The sequence below is a fragment of the Salvia hispanica genome, chromosome 2 (assembly GCF_029641045.1).
Source record: "Salvia hispanica isolate PSC_SH4W2 chromosome 2, Shi_PSC_v1, whole genome shotgun sequence".
In the NCBI taxonomy this organism is placed as follows: Eukaryota; Viridiplantae; Streptophyta; class Magnoliopsida; order Lamiales; family Lamiaceae; genus Salvia; species Salvia hispanica.
Genome location: NC_142693.1, coordinates 2,191,402 through 2,214,575, shown reverse-complemented (window position 1 = coordinate 2,214,575; position 23,174 = coordinate 2,191,402). Strand labels below are relative to the sequence as shown.

Here is a 23,174-nt window from a genome sequence, read left to right as displayed (position 1 = left end):
CATGTGATTCCATCATTACTATTAATCATTTGAATTTTAACTCATAATAATATCTGAAAAAAATGACCCAAAAAGTACATGAGAATGATCACATAAATATTGGTTTCTCTTTAATTTGTAAGAGTAAGTTTAATTAATTAAGAATTCCAGGATTTTTAATTCATACTATGAAAGAAATGACCCAAAAAGTACTTGAGAATGATCATATAAATATAGGTTTCTATTTAATTTTTAAGAGTAAGTTTAATTAATTTCGAATTCATGTATCAGTATTACATACTCTCACATGGTAATAATTCCTCCGTCCGCTTATTATTTTTGGTAAATATATCATATATTCCACTAAATTATTTCACTCATTTATTGTTAAACTAATAAGAATATAAAAATGTAACTTTGCATTTCACTATTGTTTTCTTCTCATTTTCCATATTTCTTAGAAGCTCTCATATCGTCAAGTCCACCGTCCACGCATGGAGTACTATATACTAAATATATTTTAGTGATATCATTGATGATCACGAACCTAACATTATAATAAGCAAGAATAATTGAAGTTCAGATTTATTCTCAATTATTATATTATATTTTTTAATTGTGAAATTTTATCTGATATGACAATTCAAATAATTTAATTGTGAAATTTTATCTGATATGACAATTCAAAATACCGCCGTCAATGAGTTAAACAATGTTGTCTACTGATAAAGAAAACGAAATCGCCTGGGTAAAAAAAATACTACAAACAATATATTATGCGTAATCGACCAAAAATTTCACTTTGGAATAATTGCATTCAAATTCAAACTTCATATTTTTCTGACTGATTTTTAAAATTGCAAAACATACTAAAATTTGGCTAAGCTTTAATTTTTCAATAATACTCAATTTCCTTTAAATTATAAAATAATAAAACCCATGGATTAGGTAGATGGCTGACCTGTGAAAAAATAATTGTCGCACAAGCATACAAAATTAGTTTTAAAATAATTAATCTCAATAACGTCACCAAAATCCAAATTTCAAAACCAAAATCACTGTCACAAACTGTAAAGCATAACCATCGAAATGCACCCTCCACCTTCCATTAACACCACAATTGTACATTGTTACAAAACTAAACTAAAATGAAATAAATTAAATATTTAGTAGTATTCCTTGTTTTCCACTTCACATATGACAAATTAATTATAACCAAAACAATTCCTCATACAGCAATGAAACAACTGGAATAAAACCACCCTCCAAACTAATCCACACTTGTATTCATTCAAACAACAAAATTATCACAAAAAATGAAGGCGCCGCCGCCGTCCTCCGCCGCCGTCCTCCGCAGGGCGCGGCTGTCGCCGTACCTCTTCGCCCTTCTCGCGTTCATTTTGTTCGTAACAATCCTCTACGGCGAGGACTTCCAATGCTTCTTCGGCGGCCAATTCTACGACTACCGCCCTTACCCGAGCGAGCAAGTGAGTTTTCGTGTTTTGAGTCGAGTCGAGTCGAGTTGAATGTGCATAACTGTTTTAAGGGGTGAGTTGAAGTCCGATGTGTTTGATGAGGACTCAATTCCCATATCGGTCGTGAGAACAACTGGTGTGAGCCATATAGACTAAATGGGCTCTCTCACCTAACAGGTTAGTCTTTTGGGATGAATTCTCATGTTTGGTCTGTATCAGTGTCACACCTGGCGGCCATACGTTCGGGGGTGTGTTAAATTTCTTAAATTTGGTTACGTTCGAGGGTGTGTTAAATTTCTTAAATTTTGTTCCACATCTGACTTGGTGAAGATCCCATCTAATCTATTTAAGATAGGATAATCCATTTTTTGGTGAAGATCTCATCTAATCTATTTAAGATAGAATAATCCTCCCTTTTATGCGACTTTTTAAAGGATGAGTGACTCATTTTTAATAGGAAATACTAATGTGTGTGATTTTTTTAAATTTTTGGTGGAAAGAGAAGAAGGGAGAAAAGCTAGCTTTTGCGGTGGGAGAGGCCGAGGGCGGCTGTGATGTCTTCAGCGGGCGGTGGGTTTGGGACGAGCACCGCCCGCTGTACGAGGAGGCGGAGTGTCCGTACATTCAGCCGCAGCTGACGTGTCAGGAACACGGCCGCCCCGACACGGACTATCAGCATTGGCGATGGCAGCCTCACGGCTGCTCACTTCCAAGGTATTTTTAGCCCTTCCATCACTAAGATTTATTTTTATATTAAATGAAAATAAGATGAACAAATTTAATTAATTTTAGTACGAATGTAATTACTATTAATTCAATTTTTATTGAATGAATACATATTTGCATTTGAATCTCATATGGTATATCTCTGTTTTTTGTTAGTTGAGTTGTTTCTCATCGGTACAGAGATTAGTAAAAAAAAATGCTTAATATTGCATATTAAATGAAGATAGAATAAGATAAGGAAAGATAAATGTAATACTTTGCCAAAAATAAAAATACTCTGTTATATTAAGTACTTCCTCCGTCTGCGATTAGGAGTCCCGGTCACTTTTGCGCACCTATTTTATAAAAATGATAAAAAATAATTAAAGTGGAAAAATGATAAAGTAAAAAAGAGGATAATATTGAGAAGACTCTTGTCAACATTATTCTCTCTCTTGCTTTACCATTTCTCCACTTTAACTATTTTTTATTATTTTTATAAAACGGGTGCGCAAAAGTAACCGGGACTCCTAATCACGGACGGAGGGAGTAAAACTTTTCAAAATGTAAACGAATCAATAAATGGGAATGAAGTGAGTAATTTTTAATATAAATAGTTTATTGCAAATGCAATCACTTTTTTGTCATTTTGAATGCAAAAATCTACAATGATGCATTTCTTATTGAATGAATACAACATCTGCATTCAAATCTCATCAAAATTTTCATTTTCAGTATAATTAATTTTGTTACGAAGCCAATCACTTTCTTAGTCTTTCAATCCCGAAAATCTACAATGATGTATGTAATGAATGCAACATCTTCATTTGTATCCCATTTGGAACAAACATTTTAATTTTAGTAATTAATTAGATTAACTTGATCAATATAAGTTTCACAATATCACAATCCATGTCAATGCATTCTTATAAAAGAATATAATCCATCAGTTCCACCAAAGTTGAATCGTTTTTCTATTCTGAAAAGTTCTGTCAAATTTGAGTCATTACTATATGTGGTAGTCACAATTAACGTATTTTCTCTTTCTAATCCTATCTAAAACTTTAGTCTCGTTCTTATTTTATTATCTAGTAAACATATTTTTCCGAATCTCCTGCCAAAAAACGTCTCAACTATGGTAGAACAGTAGAAGTAATTTTCTCGACAACCAACATTATATATGTAATTAACTTTGGCTCAAAATTAACACCCAGTGCTTGAAACATCGCAGTTTCAACGCGACATTAATGCTAGAAACTCTTCGAGACAAGAGAATGATGTTTGTGGGCGACTCTCTAAACCGGGGCCAGTTCGTTTCGATGGTGTGCCTCATCCACAGGATCATACCCGACGACCGGAAATCCATGATCACCAATGGCTCCCTCACGGTTTTCACAGCCAAGGTACGTGATCGATGCTATTTGTCTCATTTCTTTTGGGCACAAGTATTTATTATATCAGCCAAAGTCAAAATTAGATTATTAGTTGGCTTTCCACTACATATAAAAAATGTCACATGTACCCCCTAATTCTAATTTAGGGGGTAGCAGTTTAAAACCGTTTAAAAATTGATGGAATTGTTAGTGTATGACCAATTGTGATCTGAGTTGAAATGTTCAGGATGCAAAAATTCAAAAGATAAAGTAAAGGACCAAAATCATAAAATGCATATATGTTCAGGACCAATTTTGGCCTTTTACTCTTTATTATATTAGACAAAGTCAATCAGATTATTAATTGGCGTTCAACTACATATAAGACATGTCACATGTACCCCCTAGTTCTAGTTTATAATGTAGCGGGACAATCCAAATTGGAAAATGTGACATTTAAAATAGCTCAATTCATTTATAGGATTACAATGCGACAATAGAATTCTATTGGGCGCCATTTCTCCTGGAGTCGAACTCTGACGATGCCATTGTGCACAGAGTAAGTGACCGGTTGGTGCGGAAGGGCTCCATCAACAAGCATGGCAATCATTGGAAAGGAGTCGATATAATGGTGTTCAACACCTATCTCTGGTGGATGACGGGCCTAAGGTTCAATATACTGTAAGTCGAAAAAATACTCACTCCGTACATAAAAAATAGGACTAATATTGATCGATCCGAACTTTAATAGAAGTGGTTAATATAATGTGCATGTAGAAAATGCTCTTGTTATGAGAAATATAAGCAATATATGTGATATATTGTTGATGTGACATATACTTTTCTCGAATTGAAAATAAGGTTGAATAGGTGTTGGTATGTTGTCAAATCTACGTCCTTGGTACATTTATGAAAGTGGTCAATTTCCTTGGTTGTTGTGCGACATACCTTCTGTTAATTTAACTTTAGTGTAATATGTCGTATTTAAATTTAGTAAAATGACAAAAAGAGACTATTTTTTTGGAGACAGACAAGGAACCTTTGCCGACAAAGACAAAGACGTAGTGGTGATGCGAACAGAGGACGCCTACCGGATGGCGATGAAGAGCATGCTGCGGTGGGTTAAAAAAAACATGGATCCGAACAAGACGAGAGTCTTCTTCACCACCATGTCGCCCACACACGAAAAGTAAGTACTAACAATCACCAATCTTTTACTCCATTTAATAAATGTGAAATTTGTCTTGAGGCGAAAAATACTGAGTAATATCAAACAGAGCTATTGAATGGGGAGGTGATGAGAAGGGAAATTGCTACAATCAGACAGAGATGATAGATGATGCAAACTACTGGGGATCGGATTGTCGGAAGAATGTGATGAATGTGATAGGGGAAGTGTTTAGGAAGTCGAGATATCCGATTACGTTGCTCAACATCACGCAGATGTCGAGCTACAGAAAGGACGCGCACACTTCTATTTATAAGAAGCAATGGAGCCCTTTAACGCCCGAGCAGCTCGTGGACCCGGTGAGCTATGCCGATTGCACGCATTGGTGTCTGCCTGGGCTGCAAGATACTTGGAATGAGCTTCTTTTTGCTAAGCTTTTTTATCCTTGATTGATTCTCCAAAGTGGAATGGATTGTTTCGAGGATTTTGTGTAATTGTAAGGGAAAGGCAAGGTGTATATTTGATGTTGTGATTGATTCTTGGACTTGGAGAAATTTTATTGATTTTTTTCAAAAAAAAAAAAGAGAAATGTACGGGTTAGTACTCCCACTGTTTCATGATAAGTCACGTGAGGCATTTATCGTTGGAGACGAGGATTAAGAAAGTTGTGTTCAGTAAATTGCATGGAGAGAATATAGAAGGAGATGGTATAGTAACAAGTAAGAGAGAAAAAAGTTTGATAAAACTAATATGATTGGTTTTTAACAAAAGATATGGTATCGATAACGAAAAATTACAACCCAATTAATTAATATGGAACATGCACAACGGCGTGCTCGTGTCTGCCTAGAACACGCCGCCGCATGCTTAGTCTCTAACCACGGGTTGCCACCGTGAAGATGAGTACAAAAGCACGCGAATGGGTTAAAAATTAGAAACCACTTTCTCCGTTGCATAAGAGTATACGCTCTTTTTTTTCAAAAAATTAGGAAACGGCTGGTTTAGTTTTTTAATCCTTTTTAAAAAAAATATTAATTCATTTCATTGGAGCTTGATAGTTGATACATTGTAAACTCTTTAATTTAAAGTAAAAATGCCGAATTGATTAAGCAGGCCTAATATGCAGCCCACAAGTATTAAAAAATAAAACAAATATTGCTGGCCCATTACTTAAAATATATGAAGCCCAATATCTGATCAAACCAATTAATTTTTTTGGCCCCATTATTTAATGAAAACTTTTAAACTCCTCTCTCTACTTCGGCCACTAAGAGAAATTAGAAAAAATGAGAGAGAAAGAGAAAAAAGATAGTGCATAGTGAATTGGGAGGTCTATATTATAAATAACGTGTAGGATTATTATTTGTTGAAAAACTTTTATAATTTAGACCCTGTCTAATTTTGAGAGACGATCCAAAATAGTAAAACTAGTTTATTTTTTAGAGACGAAGGGAGTATCATTTATTTACAACTTAACCATGAAGTCTACCACTAAATTAACTACATAATTAAACACTACTAATGACATGAGTCACACTTTTAATTAATAATGCTCAACCTATTTTTCTCTAAACTCACATTTCTTAAAACACGTGATGATTCGTGCGGAAAAATTAATGACTACTAATGGAGTAATGATTGACAAATTTTAAAAAAATAAGTACGCAAATTCAAAATTTGACATAAGTTTATCAGTTTACAAGTTTACATGCATATACCCCTCTTAAAAGTTAAAACATCTAAATCTCGATTTATTTTAATTTCTTAATAATTACAAAAAATTCCATGCATAGATTAGGTAGATGGTTGACCTTAGAGAAAATAACTCCACGTCTCCACCACAATACAAGATTAGTGAATCATATGAAATGAATTTAAATGAACCTCATTCTATCTAAAATAATTGTACCATAGCTGTATATTGACTAAACTAAATTACTCTATAAGTCCCTCACTAATTGTTCACTTTATCATTTTCGTCCGTCCCCAATTAATTGTTCACTTTTACTTTTACCATAAATAGTAAGTAAGCTCCACATTCCACTAATTTATTTCACTCACATTTTATTATAAAATTAATAAATAAAAATGAGAATCATATTCCACTAACTTTTTAACCCATATTCCTTTACATTTCTTAAAATCTGTGCCGAAACCAAAATGGACAATTAATGGGGGACAAAGGGATTACTTATTATAATCAAAACAATCACAATCAAATATTCCCCCAACCACTTCATACATGGTTATAACACACACCTCAATACCACATGTAGTTAATTCCACAAAAATGAAGTCACCGCCGCCCTCCTCCGCCGCCTTCCTCCGCGACGGGCGGTGGCTGTCGCGGTACTTTTTCACCCTATTAGCCTTCATTCTGTTCATCATGATCCTCTACGCTGAGAGCTTCCGCTGCATCTTCGGCGGCTTAGACCAGAGCTCGTCAACCGGAACGAGTGAGTTGTCGTGTTTTGAGTCGAGTCGAGTCGAGTCGAGTCGAGTCGAGTTGAATTCTTTTAAGGGCTAATATGGATTTGATTTTTTTTTTTTTTTTTTTTTAATTTCTTTTTTTTGTGTTAAGTGAAGGAGAGACAAAAGCTAGCTTTCGCGGTGGGAGAGGCGGGGACAGGCTGCGACGTATTTAGTGGGCGGTGGGTGTGGGACGAACACTACCCGCTCTACGAGGAGGCGGAATGTCCATACATACAACCACAACTGACGTGTCAGGAACACGGCCGCCCTGACAAGGGCTACCAGCACTGGCGATGGCAGCCCCACACGTGCTCTCTTCCAAGGTTTTTTCGATTTATTATATAAACCGAAATAACCCTTTTTACTAGTATAATTAATTTCACTATGAATGCAATGACTTCGAATTTTTACACTAATAATAAATGAAACACGGCAGTTTCAACGCGACATTAATGCTAGAAACTCTTCGAGGCAAGAGAATGATGTTCGTGGGCGACTCTCTGAACCGGGGCCAGTTCGTGTCGATGGTTTGCCTCCTCCACAAGATAATACCGGACCACGCCAAATCCATGACCACCAACAGTTCGTTTATGGTTTTTACCGCCAAGGTTCATGTTTATGACAACATTTATTTTGGGCACGATATTTAAGAAATTAAATTATTTAATAAATGAAAAATGGACAATCGAAATTGAAACATGAGACATTTAAAAATAGCTTGACTTGTTTACAGGATTACAACGCGACAATAGAATTCTACTGGGCGCCATTTCTCCTAGAGTCGAACTCGGACGATGCCATAGTAAGGTTGGTTCGGAAGGGCTCGATCAACAAGCACGGCGAGCATTGGAAAGGTGTCGACATAATGGTGTTCAATACCTATCTCTGGTGGATGAAAGGCCTCAAGTTCAATATACTATTGTAAGACTATACCTAAAAATAGGGCCATATAGTTCCATTATTTTAAAAATTATCGTAAAAATTATAAATTTGTTTTTAAGCTTATACCGTATCTTCAAAAATTAACTAGAAAAACTATTAAGTTTGAATATTTTACAATAGTTACATGATGAAATATTTTTTGCCTATGCGTAACTGAACAACTCACATGTATTGACGTCAACATATGATTTCTTGACTGAAAAATCAAATACAAATTCCCTAAAAGAAAATTTTATTGGATAATGTCATACTACTACTATTTTTCTTAGTTGAGGGACGCAACAATTTTGACCCAACCTCATAACTATTTCAACAATTTGTCCATGTGGAGAAAGTGGTGGACCATGTGGTGAAAAATAATATATTAATAATTGGAAAAGCCATCAAGTTTGGTCAACTAGTTAATCACATAATTGTCACATGCAAAAGATTCCTGATGCTGTGCATGTATGTATAAATATTAAAAATATGATTGACTAAATGTATTAACGATATTGTTTGAATATATAGTCGAACATTTTGTCTACGTAGTATTTTTCTTATGCACATAATTTCTCTCAAATCAAAGATTATGTTGGAATTATTTTTTTATTAATATGTTATGATTGCCTGTTTTCTAAAGTTGCGAGATTGACTAGATGTAATACTAAAATGATAAAACTAGACTATCTTTCAAGAGTAATTTTTTTGCGAACAGGCGAGGAAACTTCGACAACGAAGACAAAGACATAGCGGTGGTGCCAACGGAGGATGCCTACCGGATGGCGATGAAGAGCATGGTGTGGTGGGTTAACAAAAACATGGATCCGAACAAGACGAGAGTCTTCTTCACCAGCATGTCGCCCACACACCAAAAGTAAGTCATGACAAGATCACACAATTACTCATTTTAATAAGGGATATTGGCATCTAATATTAATATCACGAAACTTTCAAAAAGTTGGTTTTTCCCCACGAACTTTAAAATTGGCAAATAATATTATGATACCCAATTTTTTTCGTAATTTCTCGACAACAATTTTGAAAATTTCAAGTTTTTCAATTTTTGAAGATAGTTTTTCTTGAAGTACACCCTCCAAAATTGTTCTTCAATCCATATAATTAAAATGAAGTTTTTCATTCGTGGGAAAAAACAAACACGGGATAAAGTTCGTGATATCATCTGCCAACTTTAAAGTTCATGGGAAAAGCCCAACTTTTTGAAAGTTTCGTGATATTAGATGCCAATATCCCTTTTAATAAATGTGAGATTTGTCTTGAGGCGAAAAATACTGAGTAATATCTTACAGTGCCATTGAATGGGGAGGTGATAAGAAGGGAAATTGCTACAACCAGACAGTGATGATAGGTGATGCAAACTACTGGGGATCATCCTGTCGGAAGGATGTGATGAATGTGATAGACGAAGAGATTAGGAAGTCGAGATATCCGATAACGTTGCTCAACATCACGCAGATGTCGAGCTACAGAAAGGATGCGCACAGTTCTATTTATAAGGAGCAATGGAGACCTTTAACGCCCGAGCAGCTTGCGGACCCGGTGAGCTATGCCGATTGCATTCATTGGTGTTTGCCTGGGCTTCAAGATACTTGGAATGAGCTACTTTTTGCTAAGCTTTTTTATCCTTGATTGATTCTCCAAAATGGAATGGATTGTTTCGAGTATTTTGTGTAATTGTAAGGGAAAGGCAAGCTGTATATATGATTGATTTGTGGACTCAATGGAGAAATTGTATTGATTTGTTTCAAAAAAAAAAAAGAGAAATGTACGGGTTAGTACTCCCACGGTTTCATGATAAGTCTCGTGAGGCATTTATCATTGGAGACGAGGATTAAGAAAGTTGTGTTCAGTAAAATGAATGTAGAGAATATAGTGGGAGATGGTATAGTACTATAGTAGTACTATAGTTACAAGTGAAGGGAGAATAAAGTTTAATAAAATTAATATGATTGGTATTTAACAAAAGAAAAAGAAAAGTAATAACTCAATTAATTAATATGAAAGTGGGGAAATATATATGTATAAGGATAAGCATTAAACTTGTCACGTTTTCTTTACTTGAATTAATTTTTTTCTCTAGTTACGAGTTAGAGCATGCACAACGGAGTGAAGATGAGTACGGAAGTACGCGAATGGGATAAAAATTAAAAAACTATTTTTTCCATCCCGTAGGAGTAAACACTCTTTCCTTTTCAAAAAATTGGGAAACGGCTAGTTTAGTATTTTAATCATTTTTTTAAATCGTAATTCATGATTCAGTAGTATTCCATCTGTCCCACTTAAAATGACATGTGTTTCTTTTAGTTTGTGCCAACTAAGATGACACATTTACTTTTTTTGGAAACTTTCTGTCTCCAACTAATATACCCAACAACCTTTTCTCACTTCTATTAAAATATTCATATTTCCTTCTCTCTATTTTAATACTTACACCCATCTTTTCTCTCACTAATTAAACACTTTAACTAATAACTTATAAAATCACGTGCTAGTCAAGAAATGTGTCATGTTAGCCGGGACGGAGGGAGTTAGATTGTGGTCCATCTCCTATATACATACATTAAGCAGGCCTAATACGCAGCCCAGTAAGTAAAAATGCCGAATTGAATTGAACAACTATTTCTGGCCCATTACTTAAAATATATGAAGCCCAATATCTTATCAAACCAATTAATTTTTGTTGGCACCATTACTTAATGAAAAACTTTTAAACTCTTTTATCTCTCCGGCCACAAGCCTTTGCCGGCAACAGCCATTCATCGGAAAGAGCTGCCGCCGCGCCATCTTCCGCCTCTCAAAGTCGATATATATATTTTTTTTTGTTGCTATTTTCAGACATTCTTTCGTTGTATGTATGGGCTTTCGCTCAAATTTATTTGTAGTGACCCATTAGACATTAGGGCCTGAAAACGTAATAGGTGCACTTTTATATTTTCTAGTTTGAATTGGAGTGTTGCACTTTTAATTTTCACCCTCTTGCACATAAGAATATGCATTTTTTTCTTTTTAACTTGTCAAAAAAAATATGAATTTTCTAATTTTGAAAACTTTTTTCTCCTTAATGAAGTGAGACTTATTCTCCATTAACAATACTTTAATTACTTTTTCTCCATACCTCTCTCTTACTTTACCAATTTTGCACTAAAACTCATATTCTTTAGGAATGAAGAGAGAGTAATTATTATGTCCATCAAAATTAGTTCACTCCTATTTGTAGAAATTTTCACAATTCATAATCCTTATATATCATTTATTTATATCTTACACCATTAGAGCATCCATAATAAGGCGGACTATGCGACGGACGATGCATCGTCCGTCACATAGTCCGCCATTGCAGCACCCCGCCCTAAGCCCACTCCTTAGTCCGCGGACTATGCATCGTCCGCGGACTATGCACACATTTTTACATAGTCCGGCGTATAGTCCACCCCATTGCAGGGGGAGCAGACTATAGGCCGGACCATGCACACATTTTTCAATTTTTTTAAAATTTATTTTTGTATTTTCTTCTATATATCTCACCAATTTTTTTTACTTCATTTCACACCTTTCACTCCACTCTCTTCCCCATCTCAATTTCTCTCTAAATTCAATAATGAATTCCGACGATTTTCATATTTGCAAGCATAAAATATAAAAAATAAAAAATAAATACTGACAATAGGATATGTCTTTAATTTGTGGTGTTTTTATATTTTTATTCTTGCTAATTGATATATTTGCAAATATAAAAAATAGGATTAATGAATTTTGTAGTGTTTAAATATTCAAATAATAAATAAAATGCTTAGGGCAGGGCTTAGGGCGAGCTATAGTCCGCCTTATTGCAGGTGAAAGGGGCGGAGGATAAAATACTGATGTGGCATAGGGCGGGGCTTAGGGCGTCATATAGTCCGCCGCATCGTGGACGCCTTAAGTCTACCTCTTAAAGTTGAAACATCTAAATCTCGATTTATTTTGAATTCTTAATAATTATTAAGTCAATGCGTAGGTTAGGTAGATGGTTGACCATTGAGAAAACAACTCCACACCCATACAATATAAGTGATTCATTTTGAAAGTTGAGTTAAATGAACCTCGTTCTATCTACAATAATGATACCATAATTGTACATTGATGCAAAACTAAACTAAACTAAACTACTTTTATTATAATCAAAACCATCACAATGAAAAATTCCCCCCAACTACTTCATATTACTTGGTTATTATAACACACATACCATAATTGTATATTGATGCAAAACTAAACTAAATTACTTATTATAATCAAAACCATCACAATGAAAAATTCCCCCCAACTACTACAAATTACTTGGTTATTAGTATAACACACACACACACACCATATTGTACTAATTCCACAAAAATGAAGGCACCGCCGCCGTCCTCCGCCGCCTTCCTCCGCAAGGAGCGGTGCCTGTCGCGGTACTTCTTCACCCTATTAGTCTTCATTCTGTTCATCATGATCCTCTACGTCGAGAACTTCCGCTGCATCTTCGTCGTCCAATTCGAGAACAACCGCCCTTCCCAGAGCACGCCATCGGGAACGAGTGAGTTGTCGTGTTCTGAGTCGAGCCGAGTCGAGTTGAGTTGAATTTTCATAAAGGCTAATATGGTGTTTTTTTTTTTGGGTGTTAAAGAGGAGAGAGAAAAGCTAGCTTTCGCGGTGGGAGAGGCGGAGACAGGATGCGACGTCTTTAGCGGGAGGTGGGTGTGGGACGAACACCGCCCGCTCTATGAGGAGGCGGAATGTCCGTACATAAACCCACAGCTGACGTGTCAGGAACACGGCCATCCTGACACGGGGTACCAGCACTGGCGATGGCAGCCTCACACGTGCTCTCTTCCAAGGTTTTTCGATTTATTATATAAACCGAAAAACCCTTTTTACTAGTACTCCCTCCGTCCACAAAAATAGAGCACATTTACCATTTTTGGCCGTCCAAAAAAAATAGAGCACATTTATTTATGGAAAGTTTTCAACAAATAATAACCCTACACATCATTCCACTAACACTACTTCTCACTTACCATTTCTCTTTCTCTCTTACTTTTTTCTCTTCTATCTTACTGCACCAATTCTACATTAAAACCCGTGCCCATACACCAATTGCTCTATTTTTTATGGACGGAGGGAGTATAATTTATTTCACTGTGAATGCAATGACTTCGAATTTTTACACTAATAATAAATGAAACACGGCAGTTTCAACGCGACATTATTGCTGGAAACTCTTCGAGGCAAAAGAATGATGTTCGTGGGCGACTCCCTGAACCGGGGCCAGTTCGTGTCGATGGTTTGCCTCCTCCACAAGATAATACCGGACCACGCCAAATCCATGACCCTCAACGGTTCGATTAGGGTTTTTACTGCCAAGGTTCATGTTTATGACAACATGTATTCCTTTCAGTCTCATTTATTTTGGACACGATACTTAAGAAATTAAATTATTTAATAAATGAAAAATGGACAATCGAAATTGAAACATGAGACATTTAAAAATAGCTCGACTTGTTTACAGGATTACAACGCGACAATAGAATTCTACTGGGCGCCATTTCTCCTAGAGTCGAACTCGGACGACGCCATAGTGCACAAAATAAGCGATAGATTGGTGCGGAAGGGCTCCATCAACAAGCACGGCAAGCACTGGAAAGGTGTCGACATAATGGTGTTCAACACTTATCTCTGGTGGATGACAGGCATCAAGTTCAATATATTGTAAGACTATATAAAAAATTGGGCCATATAATTCCATAACTTTAAAAATTAGTAGTAAAAATGATAAAGTTTGGTCAAATTTACGTCTCTATTCAATAGCTTCAAAAATTAACCTGAAAACTACTAAGTTTGACTTTTTAACAGTAATTCATGAATTAAAAAAATTGTTCATCTATGTGTAATATATTATTGATTTTTTGAACGCCTTGCATTGACGTCAACATATGATTTGCTGACTAATATATCGGATGCATTTTCACTAAAAAAATATTTTATTGGATAATGTCATACAAGGAAAATTACCGGAAAAACCATCAAGTTAGGTCAGTTCTAGTTAATCCAATAATTTAAAATGATGGTCAATTATAACTATGTTCTTCTCAATTGTCACATGCTAATGATTCCAGCGTGTTACGTGTTTATATTCATTGATGTAGTGCATAGAGTTATAATCAATGTCGAACCAATTTTAAAGACCGAACTGCTGATCCCGTCATGGTTAGCTTGTTTTAGGTCATGGTAAGAAATTGTTAGTTTGTTTTAGGTCATGCTTAGTTTATTTTTAGGTCATGCCATATAAATTTGGATTTGAAAAATACAAATGTCATATTAAGATCATTTTAGGTCATGCTTTCTATCATGACCTACTAAAACAGACTAAGCATGACCTACATATTCTCTAAATATGACCTTTGAGTGTGGTTCATATATGTAAGAAAATGTAAAAAAAAAAACGTAGCCAAACATTTTGTCTACATAGTAAGGATACTGAAATGATAAAATGAGACTATCATTTAAGAGAAAATTTCCGTGAACAGACGAGGAAACTTTGACGACAAAGACAAAGACATAGCGGAGGTGCCAACGGAGGAGGCCTACCGGATGGCGATGAAGAGCATGCTGTGGTGGGTTAACAAAAACATGGATCCCAACAAGACAAGAGTCTTTTTCACCACCATGTCTCCCCTTCATGAAAAGTCAGTGACAATCACAACATGATCACACAATTTATTTACTCCTTTCCACTCATAAATATGTGATGCAAATTATTGAATGATAATATCTTGCAGAGCTATTGAATGGGGAGGTGATGAGAAGGGTAATTGCTACAACCAGACAGATTTGATAGATGATGCTAACTACTCGGGTTTAGACTTTCACAACAAAAATGTGATGAATGTGATAGACGAAGAGGTTAGGAAGTCGAGATATCCGATAACGTTGCTCAACATCACGCAGATGTCGAGCTACAGAAAGGATGCCCACACTTCTATTTATAAGAAGCAGTGGAACCCTTTGACGCCCGAGCAGCTGGCCGACCCGGTGAGCTATGCGGATTGTGTTCATTGGTGTTTGCCTGGACTTCAAGATACTTGGAATGAACTTTTTTTTGCTAAGCTTTTTTATCTTTGATTGATTCTCCGAAGTGGAATGGATTGTTTCTAGGGTTTCGCATAATTGTAAGGCAAGGGGAAGTTGTATATATTGATACTTTGGTTCGTTTATAAAATTGGAACGGTATAGAGACGATAAACATGGCTCAGTGCACATAACATGCATAAATTGGGATGATATAGACTGGGGTATTTCTTGATGTGAATTGAGAGAAATTACGTGGATAAATAAAGAAAGGATAAAGTAGGCGATATTTGAATAATTTGTTTTTAATAAAATGAAATGACGCATTTAACTCTGAACATGTTAAAATAGTAACCCATTGAGCATTAGGGCCAGAAAATCCATATCGAAATCCTTTGATAAGGTATTATATTATACTGAAAATCGCGATTTGCCAAAAATTACGTAATTTTGGTATTAGTCTGTGCGATAAGTCTGGTATATACTCCCTTCGTCTGCGAATAAGAATTCCAATTCACTTTTACTATAAATGGTAATATGGTCCCACCCTCCACTAACTCATGTCACTCGTATTTCATTTAAAACAATATACAAGTGAAATCCCTATTCCAATAACTTTTTTTCCACCCACTTTTTTTTAACATGTCTTAAAACTCGTGCCGCCAAGAAATAAGACACCTAATGGCGGAGGGAGCATATATTTCAATATTTTTCTCCACCCGTGATTCATGTTTATGAGTGTGTTTTAGGGAACAAATTTGCAAATTTTGAAATTTTATTTGATAGAAACGTCCGAGTAGATGCCGATATCTGCATATGTTAACTAAGTAAATTAAGATCCATATACAGAATAGTTTACGCAATCAAACATAATATTAACATGTGACAATTTATCACATGCGAGGTATATATAAAGCCAGCTTTATTGATATGCTAATATTAGTAAAATGAAGTCACCTTCCAGCAAAGAAACAACTGGAATAAAACATTCCTCCAAACTAATCCACACTTGTATTCATTCAAACACAAAAATGATCACAAAATCCACAAAAATGAAGGCGCCGCCGCCGTCCCTCTTCGCCCTTCTCGCGTTCATTTTGTTTGTAACAATCCTCTACGGCGAGGGCTTCCGCTGCTTCATCGGCGGCCAATTCTACGACTACCGCTCTTACCCGAGTGAGCAAGTGAGTTTTCGTGTTTTGAGTTGAGTCGAGTTGAATGTGCGTAACTGTTTTAAGGGGTGAGTGACCTATTTAGAATATGGTATCAGAGCGGCCGAAGCTGATGATGAATTTCATCTCTTTATCACTTGTCTTGCATACCCACGTGATGGAAGTCTGATGTGTCACACCTGTCCACATGTTCGGGGGTGTGTTAAATTTCTTGAATTTTGTTCCACATCTGACTTGGTGAAGATCTCACCTAATCTATATAAGATTGGATAATCCTCCCTTTTATGCGGTTTTTTTTAAGAATGAGTGACTTATTTATAATAGTAAGTAAATGTGTGTGTGATTTTTTTTGGTGGTAAGAGAAGAAGGGAGAAAAGCTGGCTTTTGCGGTTGGCGAGGCCGAGGGCGGCTGTGATGTCTTCAGCGGGCGGTGGGTGTGGGATGAGCACCACCCGCTGTACGAGGAGGCGGAGTGTCCATACATCCACGCGCAGCTGACGTGTCAGGAACACGGCCGCCCCGACACGGACTATCAGCATTGGCGATGGCAGCCTCACGGCTGCTCACTTCCAAGGTATTTTATTAATTCAAAATACATTGAATGAATGCATGGTTTGCATTTGAATCTCATATGGATAAAAAGATTTTTACCGTTTTTTTAGTTGAGTCGTTTCTTTTTGACACAGAGAATAGGAAAAAAATCTTTAGTACTCCATGTTAAATGACGACAAACAAATAGGAAAGAAAAATGTTAATATTTTTTGCTAAAATTAAAAATGAATCCATAATCTTGAAACTTTTCAAAATGTAATCGAATCAATTAACTAGGAATGAAGGGAGTAAATTTTAATATAAATAGTTTCATTGCAATGCAACCACTTTTTTTTGTCATTTTGAATCCAAAAATCTACAATGATTCATCTCTTATTGAATGAATGCAACATCTGCATTCAAATCTCATCAAACTTTTCATTTTCAGTATAATTAATTTTGTTACGAATCCAGTCATTATCTTAGTCTTTGAATCCCGAAAATCTATAATGATGTTTTTAATTAATACTAACATCTGCATTTGTATCCCTTATGGAACAAACATTTTATTTTCATTATTAATTTAACTTGAATATAACTTAATAAGTTTAACAATATCTATATAGGGGGCATGTTAGGGTGCCACCACCCCTTAAAATAACACCATACCACCATTTCTAGCCAATCATTTGTACACGTGGACGAATAATAAGCTGCCACGTGGTAAAAAAAAAATCTGGAAAAAGACGGGCAGCAATATGTTGGTCTTTGTACAGCAATATTTCTTGAACAGCAATATCCGACCACTATACAACAATCTATAGATTGTTGTGTAGTGTTTGTAATATTGCTGTATAAGCGTTGTCACGTTGTCATTTTAAGAGGGATTGTCATTTTAACACAAACCTATCTATATATTCTTACAAAAGAATATATACACCCGGTTCCACCAAGTTTGAATCGTTTTTTCCATTCAAGAAAGTTCGATCAAAATTGAGTCATTTCTATATGTGGCAGTAAATTAATACATTTTCTCTTTCTAATATTATTCAATTCATACTTTAGTCTCGTTCTTACTTATTGTCTCACTGTTTAACACAATAAACATATTTTTCTGAATCACGCGACATAGATTGTAATTTTCTCGACAACCGTTATATAATTAACTTTGGCTCGAAATTAACACCTCAAGCTTGAAACACCGCAGTTTCAACGCGGCATTAATGCTAGAAACTCTTCGAGACAAAAGAATGATGTTCGTGGGCGACTCTTTAAACCGGGGCCAGTTCGTTTCTATGGTGTGCCTCGTCCACACGATCATACCCGATGACCGGAAATCCTTGATCACAAATGGTTCCCTCACGATTTTCACAGCCAAGGTACGTGATCGATGCTATTTGTCTCATTTCTTTCGTGCACGACTATTTATTATAGAGTAAAGGTCAAAACTGGTGCTGAACATGTCCATTTTATGTTTTTGGTCCTATACTTTATCTTTTGAATTTTTGCATCCTGAACATTTCAACTCGGATCACAATTGGTCCAACACTAATAATTCCGTCAATTTTTAAACGGTTTTAACCCAATTTAGATGGTTTTAACAGTCTTATTCGTGTTAAAACCGTTTAAAAATTAATGGAATTGTTAGTGTAGGACTAATTGTGATCTGAGTTGAAATGCTCAGGATGCAAAAATTCAAAAGATAAAGTATAGGACCAAAATCATAAAATGCATCTATGTTCACGACCAGTTTTGGCCTTTACTCTTTATTATATTAGACAAAGTCAATCAGATTATTAATTGGCGTTCAACTACATATAAAACATGTCATATGTACCCCCTAATTCTAGTTTACAATTTACAATATAGCGGGACAATCCAAATTGAAAAACGAGACATTTAAAATAGCTCAATTCATTTATAGGATTACAACGCGACAATAGAATTCTATTGGGCGCCATTTCTCCTAGAGTCGAGCTCTGACGACGCCATTGTGCACAGAGTAAGTGTACGGTTGGTGCGGAAGGGCTCCATCAACAAGCATGGCGATCATTGGAAAGGAGTCGACATAATGGTGTTCAACACCTATCTCTGGTGGTTGACTACAAACCTCAAGTTCAATATATCGTAAGTCTATATATACCATCTCCCATCTTTCAAGGAAATAATAGGATTAATATTTAACGATACATTTTATATAATTGTTCATGTGACACTTACATTTCTCAATGTAGTCAAATTCCATGATTTTTGCGTGACATATCAGAATTTGACCAAAATTTACAATTTCTCCGACAATTGGACTTTAATAAGTGTAATATGTGTTGTGATTTTTAGGGTACAATTTAAGTAAAAAAAAAACAAGTAATAAATCTCTAAAAATACTACATCTGCAAGTATACATACGTGCAAGGTAGTATAAAAGGTGTCGAACCCACAGGGGAGGAGATTAATTGCTAAAACTAGTGAACCTAACTAAAAAGCATTACTTTAATTTTGGGTTTTTGATCTAGAGGCGACTGAAGGGCGAAACGAGAAGGAAAAATACAAGGGAATCACGATAATATGCCATGAGGTAGTGTTTAAAGTTACTAAAATGACAAAAATAGACTATTTTTTGCGAACAGGCGAGGTAACTTTGACGACAAAAACAAAGACATAGAGGAGGTGCCAACGGAGGAGGCCTACCGGATGGCGATGAAGAGCATGCTCTGGTGGGTTAAGAAAAACATGGATCCGAACAAGACGAGAGTCTTCTTCACGAGCATGTCGCCTATGCACGGAATGTAAGTAAAAACCATCAATCATTTACTCCTTTTAATAAATGTGAAATATGTCTTGAGGCGAAAAATACTGACTAGTATCATACAGAGCTACTGAGTGGGGAGGTGACAAAAAGGGAAACTGCTACAACCAGACAGATATGATTGATGATGCAAACTACTGGGGATCAGACTGTCGGAAGGATTTGATGAACGTGATAGGTGAAGAGTTCAAGAAGTCGAGATATCCGATAACGTTGCTCAACATCACGCAGATGTCGAGCTACAGAAAGGATGCGCACACTTCTATCTATAAGAAGCAGTGGAGGCCTCTGACGCCCGAGCAGCTCGCGGACCCGGTGAGCTATGCCGATTGCAAGCATTGGTGCCTGCCTGGGCTGCAAGATACTTGGAATGAGCTTCTTTTTGCTAAGCTTTTTTATCCTTGATTGATTCTCCAGAATGAAATGGATGATTTCAAGGATTTTGCATAATTGTAAGGCAAAGGGAAGTTGTATATATATTGATACTCTGGTAAAGTTCGTTTATAAAATTGGAACGGTATAGAGACGATAAACATGGCTCAGTGCACATAGCACGCGTAAATTGGGAATGATATATTTCTTGTTTTTCTAAAAATAAGAAATCTACAACTTTTATGATTTGATTAGTACTACAACTGAGGCATTTCTTGACGTGTATTGAGAGATTATGTGGATAAATAAAGAAAGAATAAAGTAGGTGATGTTAGAATGACTTATTTTTAATAAAATGAAATGATGCATTGTACTCTGAACATGTTAAAATAGAAATACGATTCAGCTAACGTGGGACGAAGGAAGTATGTATATTTAAAGATGGGAAAAAGAGGTTGTGATTGCATTGAAGTTATCAAGTTTTCTTTGCTTGAATTATTTTTCTTTAGTTTTGTCTAAGTTGATTAAAAGTCAAGATACATACAATTTTATATATTTGGTTATGAATCCAAAATGTACTGAAAACTGTTGAGTATTTTTTCTAGTTACTTAACGGTTGAGATATTTTAGTACTACCCCCGTTCACGAAAATTCGTCCCGGTTTGACCGGGCACGGATTTTAAGAAATGTAATGGAAAGTGAGTTGAAAAAGTTAGTGTATTATGAGTCCTACTTTTATATATTAGTTTTATAATAAAATATGAGTAGAAACGAGTTAGTGAAATATGAGGTCCACTATCAAAAATGGTAAAAGTGAAATAGGACAAATTTTGGGGGACGGACGGAAATGAAAAAATTGAACAAATTTTCGTGGACGTAGTAATAAAATACTAAAACTATAATACAAAGTAGAATGTTTACATAATTATTTTGTAGCATTTCAAAACCTATTATTCAAACCAGGGTAGTGATAAAATGCAAACTCTAAATATTGTACAAAATTCAAACTATGATCGTTATAAAATGTCAACAAATGATAAAATTAAAGCAACAAAAAATGTCAACACAGTATCAACACAAGGTCAATATAACATCAACTGTTGACACTCTGTTAACATTTTTTGTTGCTATTATTCTATTATTTTCTAACAGTTCAGATCATAATTTAGAATTTGTACAATATATAGTGTTTGAATTTGATCACATCCTTTCAATCCCATCTATTTAATTTTACGTAAAATAGTTGTATTAGTTTCACTGCCCACATTACTAATTGTTTGAAACTTTACTAGGCCCATTACTGAATGTACACCAAGCCCAATATCCAATTAACTCAAAACCAACCTATTTTTCTTGACCACATTATTTAGTTAAAGAGTTTTAAGGTCTTATATCTCTCCGGCCACCGTGGTGGTCACTCGACCACCACAGACCGCCGCTCTCTTTCGTCATTTGAAAGAGCAGCCGCTTCTCCTTCCACAGCTTCCACCCCTCAAAGTCAGTTTTCTTTTTTATGGGCTTTCACTCAAATATATTTTTAGGACCCATTAATTTTTAGGGTTAGAAAATATAATCCCATTATAATTTGGAGTGATTTCTGAATCAGATGAACAAACTATATCCAAATAATCGAATTGCACAAAATCAAATAGTATTATCGTTCGAATTTTTTTCTTATAACAGAAAAACTCCAAAATCCTTATTATATTTCTAGGGATCAGATTAGGGACGGATTCACTAATTACCAAGACCTCTTTGTTCTTCATTAAGGGAGATGAGTCAAACTCCAACCACGCGACTGATATGTTTAACAGATTACAAAGAAGAAGCCCACACAACTATTACAATGACAGTAACTAGTTCTAGCTAGGATTCTTGAGTAATCTTGACTCCTTGACACACCTACACACTCAAGAAGATAGTTAGTATAACAACACAAGATCCTTGCGGATCTAAACAACAACTAACAAGAGGCAGTAAAGAGAAACAGAATAGATCACATGATATGGCTCAGAGTCCGCCACATAACCCAGATCTATTCAACTAGAACCGAATCCAAGGGAGCAACGATGAATCAACTGGAGTCTACCCTCACACCGTCACAACCTTCACCGCACCGCCCCTTCACACCGGATTAGGTCACTGGAACCGCCTCAGAACAGAAACCCTAGTTATCACACTACAAGCAACCGAAGCAGTTGCCTTCCAAACGACTCAGAGATCAAATATACACACAAGGATGGTGGATATTCTATAAACAAACACACATCGCAAACCCTCAATCCAACGGCTAAGGAGCACAATCCAAGAGAAGAGGCACGTGGCAGCATCTGGTGTGAAGGAGAAGCAGTTGGGCTTTCGGGCCAAGTCCAAAGAATGGGTAAAAGTCCCAGACAAAAATTAAATCAGGCCCAAGCAATAATAGTCCACATATACTCAACAATATTTAATACATAAATAAATATTTTATCCAGATAATATTTTATTTAAATATTTTATAGTAACGCCAGAATTGATGCCGATCTATCCAGCTAGCTACGGTGACTGTCTGCACATGTTAATTTAGTAAAATAAGATCCATATTCAGTAAATGTATTTTAATAATGTCTACTCTTCACCTACTGTTTATAATATAGGGAGTAATAAATTTATTATCAAACATGCAATAAAAACACAAAAACTCGTTTTCTTTATTTTATTTAGAAAAAACACGTTGTATTAGGTAGATGTGTCAGTAATATAATTGCCTCATAGCATACCAAAATGCACCCTGCAGGGCCTAACTAAATTAATACTCTCTGAAAAAAAATTATTTGGATTTATTGAAGAAAGTTAGTGAAAAAATTTAAGTAGGATTATATTTTTATATGGTAAAATTAAAGATAATGTGACATCAAAAACACATATTATGGCGTCTCTCAAGTCTCACCTATGAACTATATATATTGCATCCAAAATTCAACAACGAAGTCGGAAATATCATTAACATATCCAAATCTCAATTTATTTTAAATTAAAAAATATATGCATACGCTAGTATAGATGCATGAGTTACATTAGACTATTAGAGAAAATAAATGCAGCACAACCATA

At 35.5% G+C, this 23,174-nt stretch overlaps 4 protein-coding genes across 6 annotated transcripts; all 4 read left to right on the top strand.

The window, feature by feature from the left end:
- Window positions 1-1,201: 1,201 nt before the first annotated feature.
- Window positions 1,202-5,259, top strand: LOC125202472 (protein trichome birefringence-like 33). Of its 2 annotated transcripts, none has more exons than XM_089066165.1 (6): window positions 1,202-1,466; window positions 1,960-2,168; window positions 3,391-3,562; window positions 4,014-4,213; window positions 4,563-4,721; window positions 4,810-5,259. In XM_089066165.1, the coding sequence occupies exons 1-6, from the start codon at window positions 1,296-1,298 to the stop codon at window positions 5,147-5,149; spliced, it is 1,251 nt and encodes a 416-aa protein (XP_088922291.1). In that variant the 5' UTR covers window positions 1,202-1,295; the 3' UTR covers window positions 5,150-5,259. The 2 variants fall into 2 exon arrangements, with proteins under 2 accessions (XP_088922291.1, XP_088922292.1); XM_089066166.1 differs by having other exon boundaries at window positions 1,264-1,466; window positions 1,955-2,168.
- Window positions 5,260-6,930: 1,671 nt separating this feature from the next.
- On the top strand, window positions 6,931-9,831 carry LOC125210993 (protein trichome birefringence-like 33). Of its 2 annotated transcripts, none has more exons than XM_089066163.1 (6): window positions 6,931-7,156; window positions 7,282-7,495; window positions 7,609-7,780; window positions 7,906-8,093; window positions 8,812-8,970; window positions 9,404-9,831. In XM_089066163.1, the coding sequence occupies exons 1-6, from the start codon at window positions 6,943-6,945 to the stop codon at window positions 9,741-9,743; spliced, it is 1,287 nt and encodes a 428-aa protein (XP_088922289.1). In that variant the 5' UTR covers window positions 6,931-6,942; the 3' UTR covers window positions 9,744-9,831. The 2 variants fall into 2 exon arrangements, with proteins under 2 accessions (XP_088922289.1, XP_088922290.1); XM_089066164.1 differs by having other exon boundaries at window positions 6,931-7,180.
- A 2,581-nt stretch (window positions 9,832-12,412) lies between these two features.
- LOC125211084 (protein trichome birefringence-like 33) lies at window positions 12,413-15,361 on the top strand. The gene is made up of 6 exons (XM_048110774.2): window positions 12,413-12,669; window positions 12,760-12,970; window positions 13,326-13,497; window positions 13,642-13,841; window positions 14,660-14,818; window positions 14,912-15,361. Exons 1-6 carry the CDS (start codon window positions 12,486-12,488, stop codon window positions 15,252-15,254), a joined length of 1,269 nt encoding a protein of 422 aa, XP_047966731.1. The 5' UTR covers window positions 12,413-12,485; the 3' UTR covers window positions 15,255-15,361.
- Window positions 15,362-16,252: 891 nt separating this feature from the next.
- LOC125211127 (protein trichome birefringence-like 33) lies at window positions 16,253-20,123 on the top strand. The gene is made up of 6 exons (XM_089063973.1): window positions 16,253-16,384; window positions 16,738-16,946; window positions 18,111-18,282; window positions 18,828-19,030; window positions 19,531-19,689; window positions 19,775-20,123. Exons 1-6 carry the CDS (start codon window positions 16,253-16,255, stop codon window positions 20,112-20,114), a joined length of 1,215 nt encoding a protein of 404 aa, XP_088920099.1. The 3' UTR covers window positions 20,115-20,123.
- The last annotated feature ends 3,051 nt before the right edge of the window (window positions 20,124-23,174 follow it).

Excerpts from the sequence above, each read along its gene's own strand:
- LOC125202472 (XM_089066165.1), top strand. The coding sequence starts at position 1,296 with ATGAAGGCGCCGCCGCCGTCCTCCGCCGCCGTCCTCCGCAGGGCGCGG. Across the intron at positions 3,563-4,013 it reads TCACGGTTTTCACAGCCAAG|GATTACAATGCGACAATAGA; the intron begins GTACGTGATCGA and ends ATTCATTTATAG. Across the intron at positions 4,214-4,562 it reads GGCCTAAGGTTCAATATACT|ACAAGGAACCTTTGCCGACA; the intron begins GTAAGTCGAAAA and ends TTTTGGAGACAG.
- LOC125210993 (XM_089066164.1), top strand. The coding sequence starts at position 6,943 with ATGGTTATAACACACACCTCAATACCACATGTAGTTAATTCCACAAAA. Across the intron at positions 7,181-7,281 it reads GTTGTCGTGTTTTGAGTCGA|TGAAGGAGAGACAAAAGCTA; the intron begins GTCGAGTCGAGT and ends TTTTGTGTTAAG. Across the intron at positions 7,496-7,608 it reads CACACGTGCTCTCTTCCAAG|TTTCAACGCGACATTAATGC; the intron begins GTTTTTTCGATT and ends GAAACACGGCAG.
- LOC125211084 (XM_048110774.2), top strand. The coding sequence starts at position 12,486 with ATGAAGGCACCGCCGCCGTCCTCCGCCGCCTTCCTCCGCAAGGAGCGG. Across the intron at positions 12,670-12,759 it reads GAGCACGCCATCGGGAACGA|AGGAGAGAGAAAAGCTAGCT; the intron begins GTGAGTTGTCGT and ends TGGGTGTTAAAG. Across the intron at positions 13,498-13,641 it reads TTAGGGTTTTTACTGCCAAG|GATTACAACGCGACAATAGA; the intron begins GTTCATGTTTAT and ends ACTTGTTTACAG.
- LOC125211127 (XM_089063973.1), top strand. The coding sequence starts at position 16,253 with ATGAAGGCGCCGCCGCCGTCCCTCTTCGCCCTTCTCGCGTTCATTTTG. Across the intron at positions 16,385-16,737 it reads GCTCTTACCCGAGTGAGCAA|AAGGGAGAAAAGCTGGCTTT; the intron begins GTGAGTTTTCGT and ends TGGTAAGAGAAG. Across the intron at positions 19,690-19,774 it reads ATGTCGCCTATGCACGGAAT|AGCTACTGAGTGGGGAGGTG; the intron begins GTAAGTAAAAAC and ends AGTATCATACAG.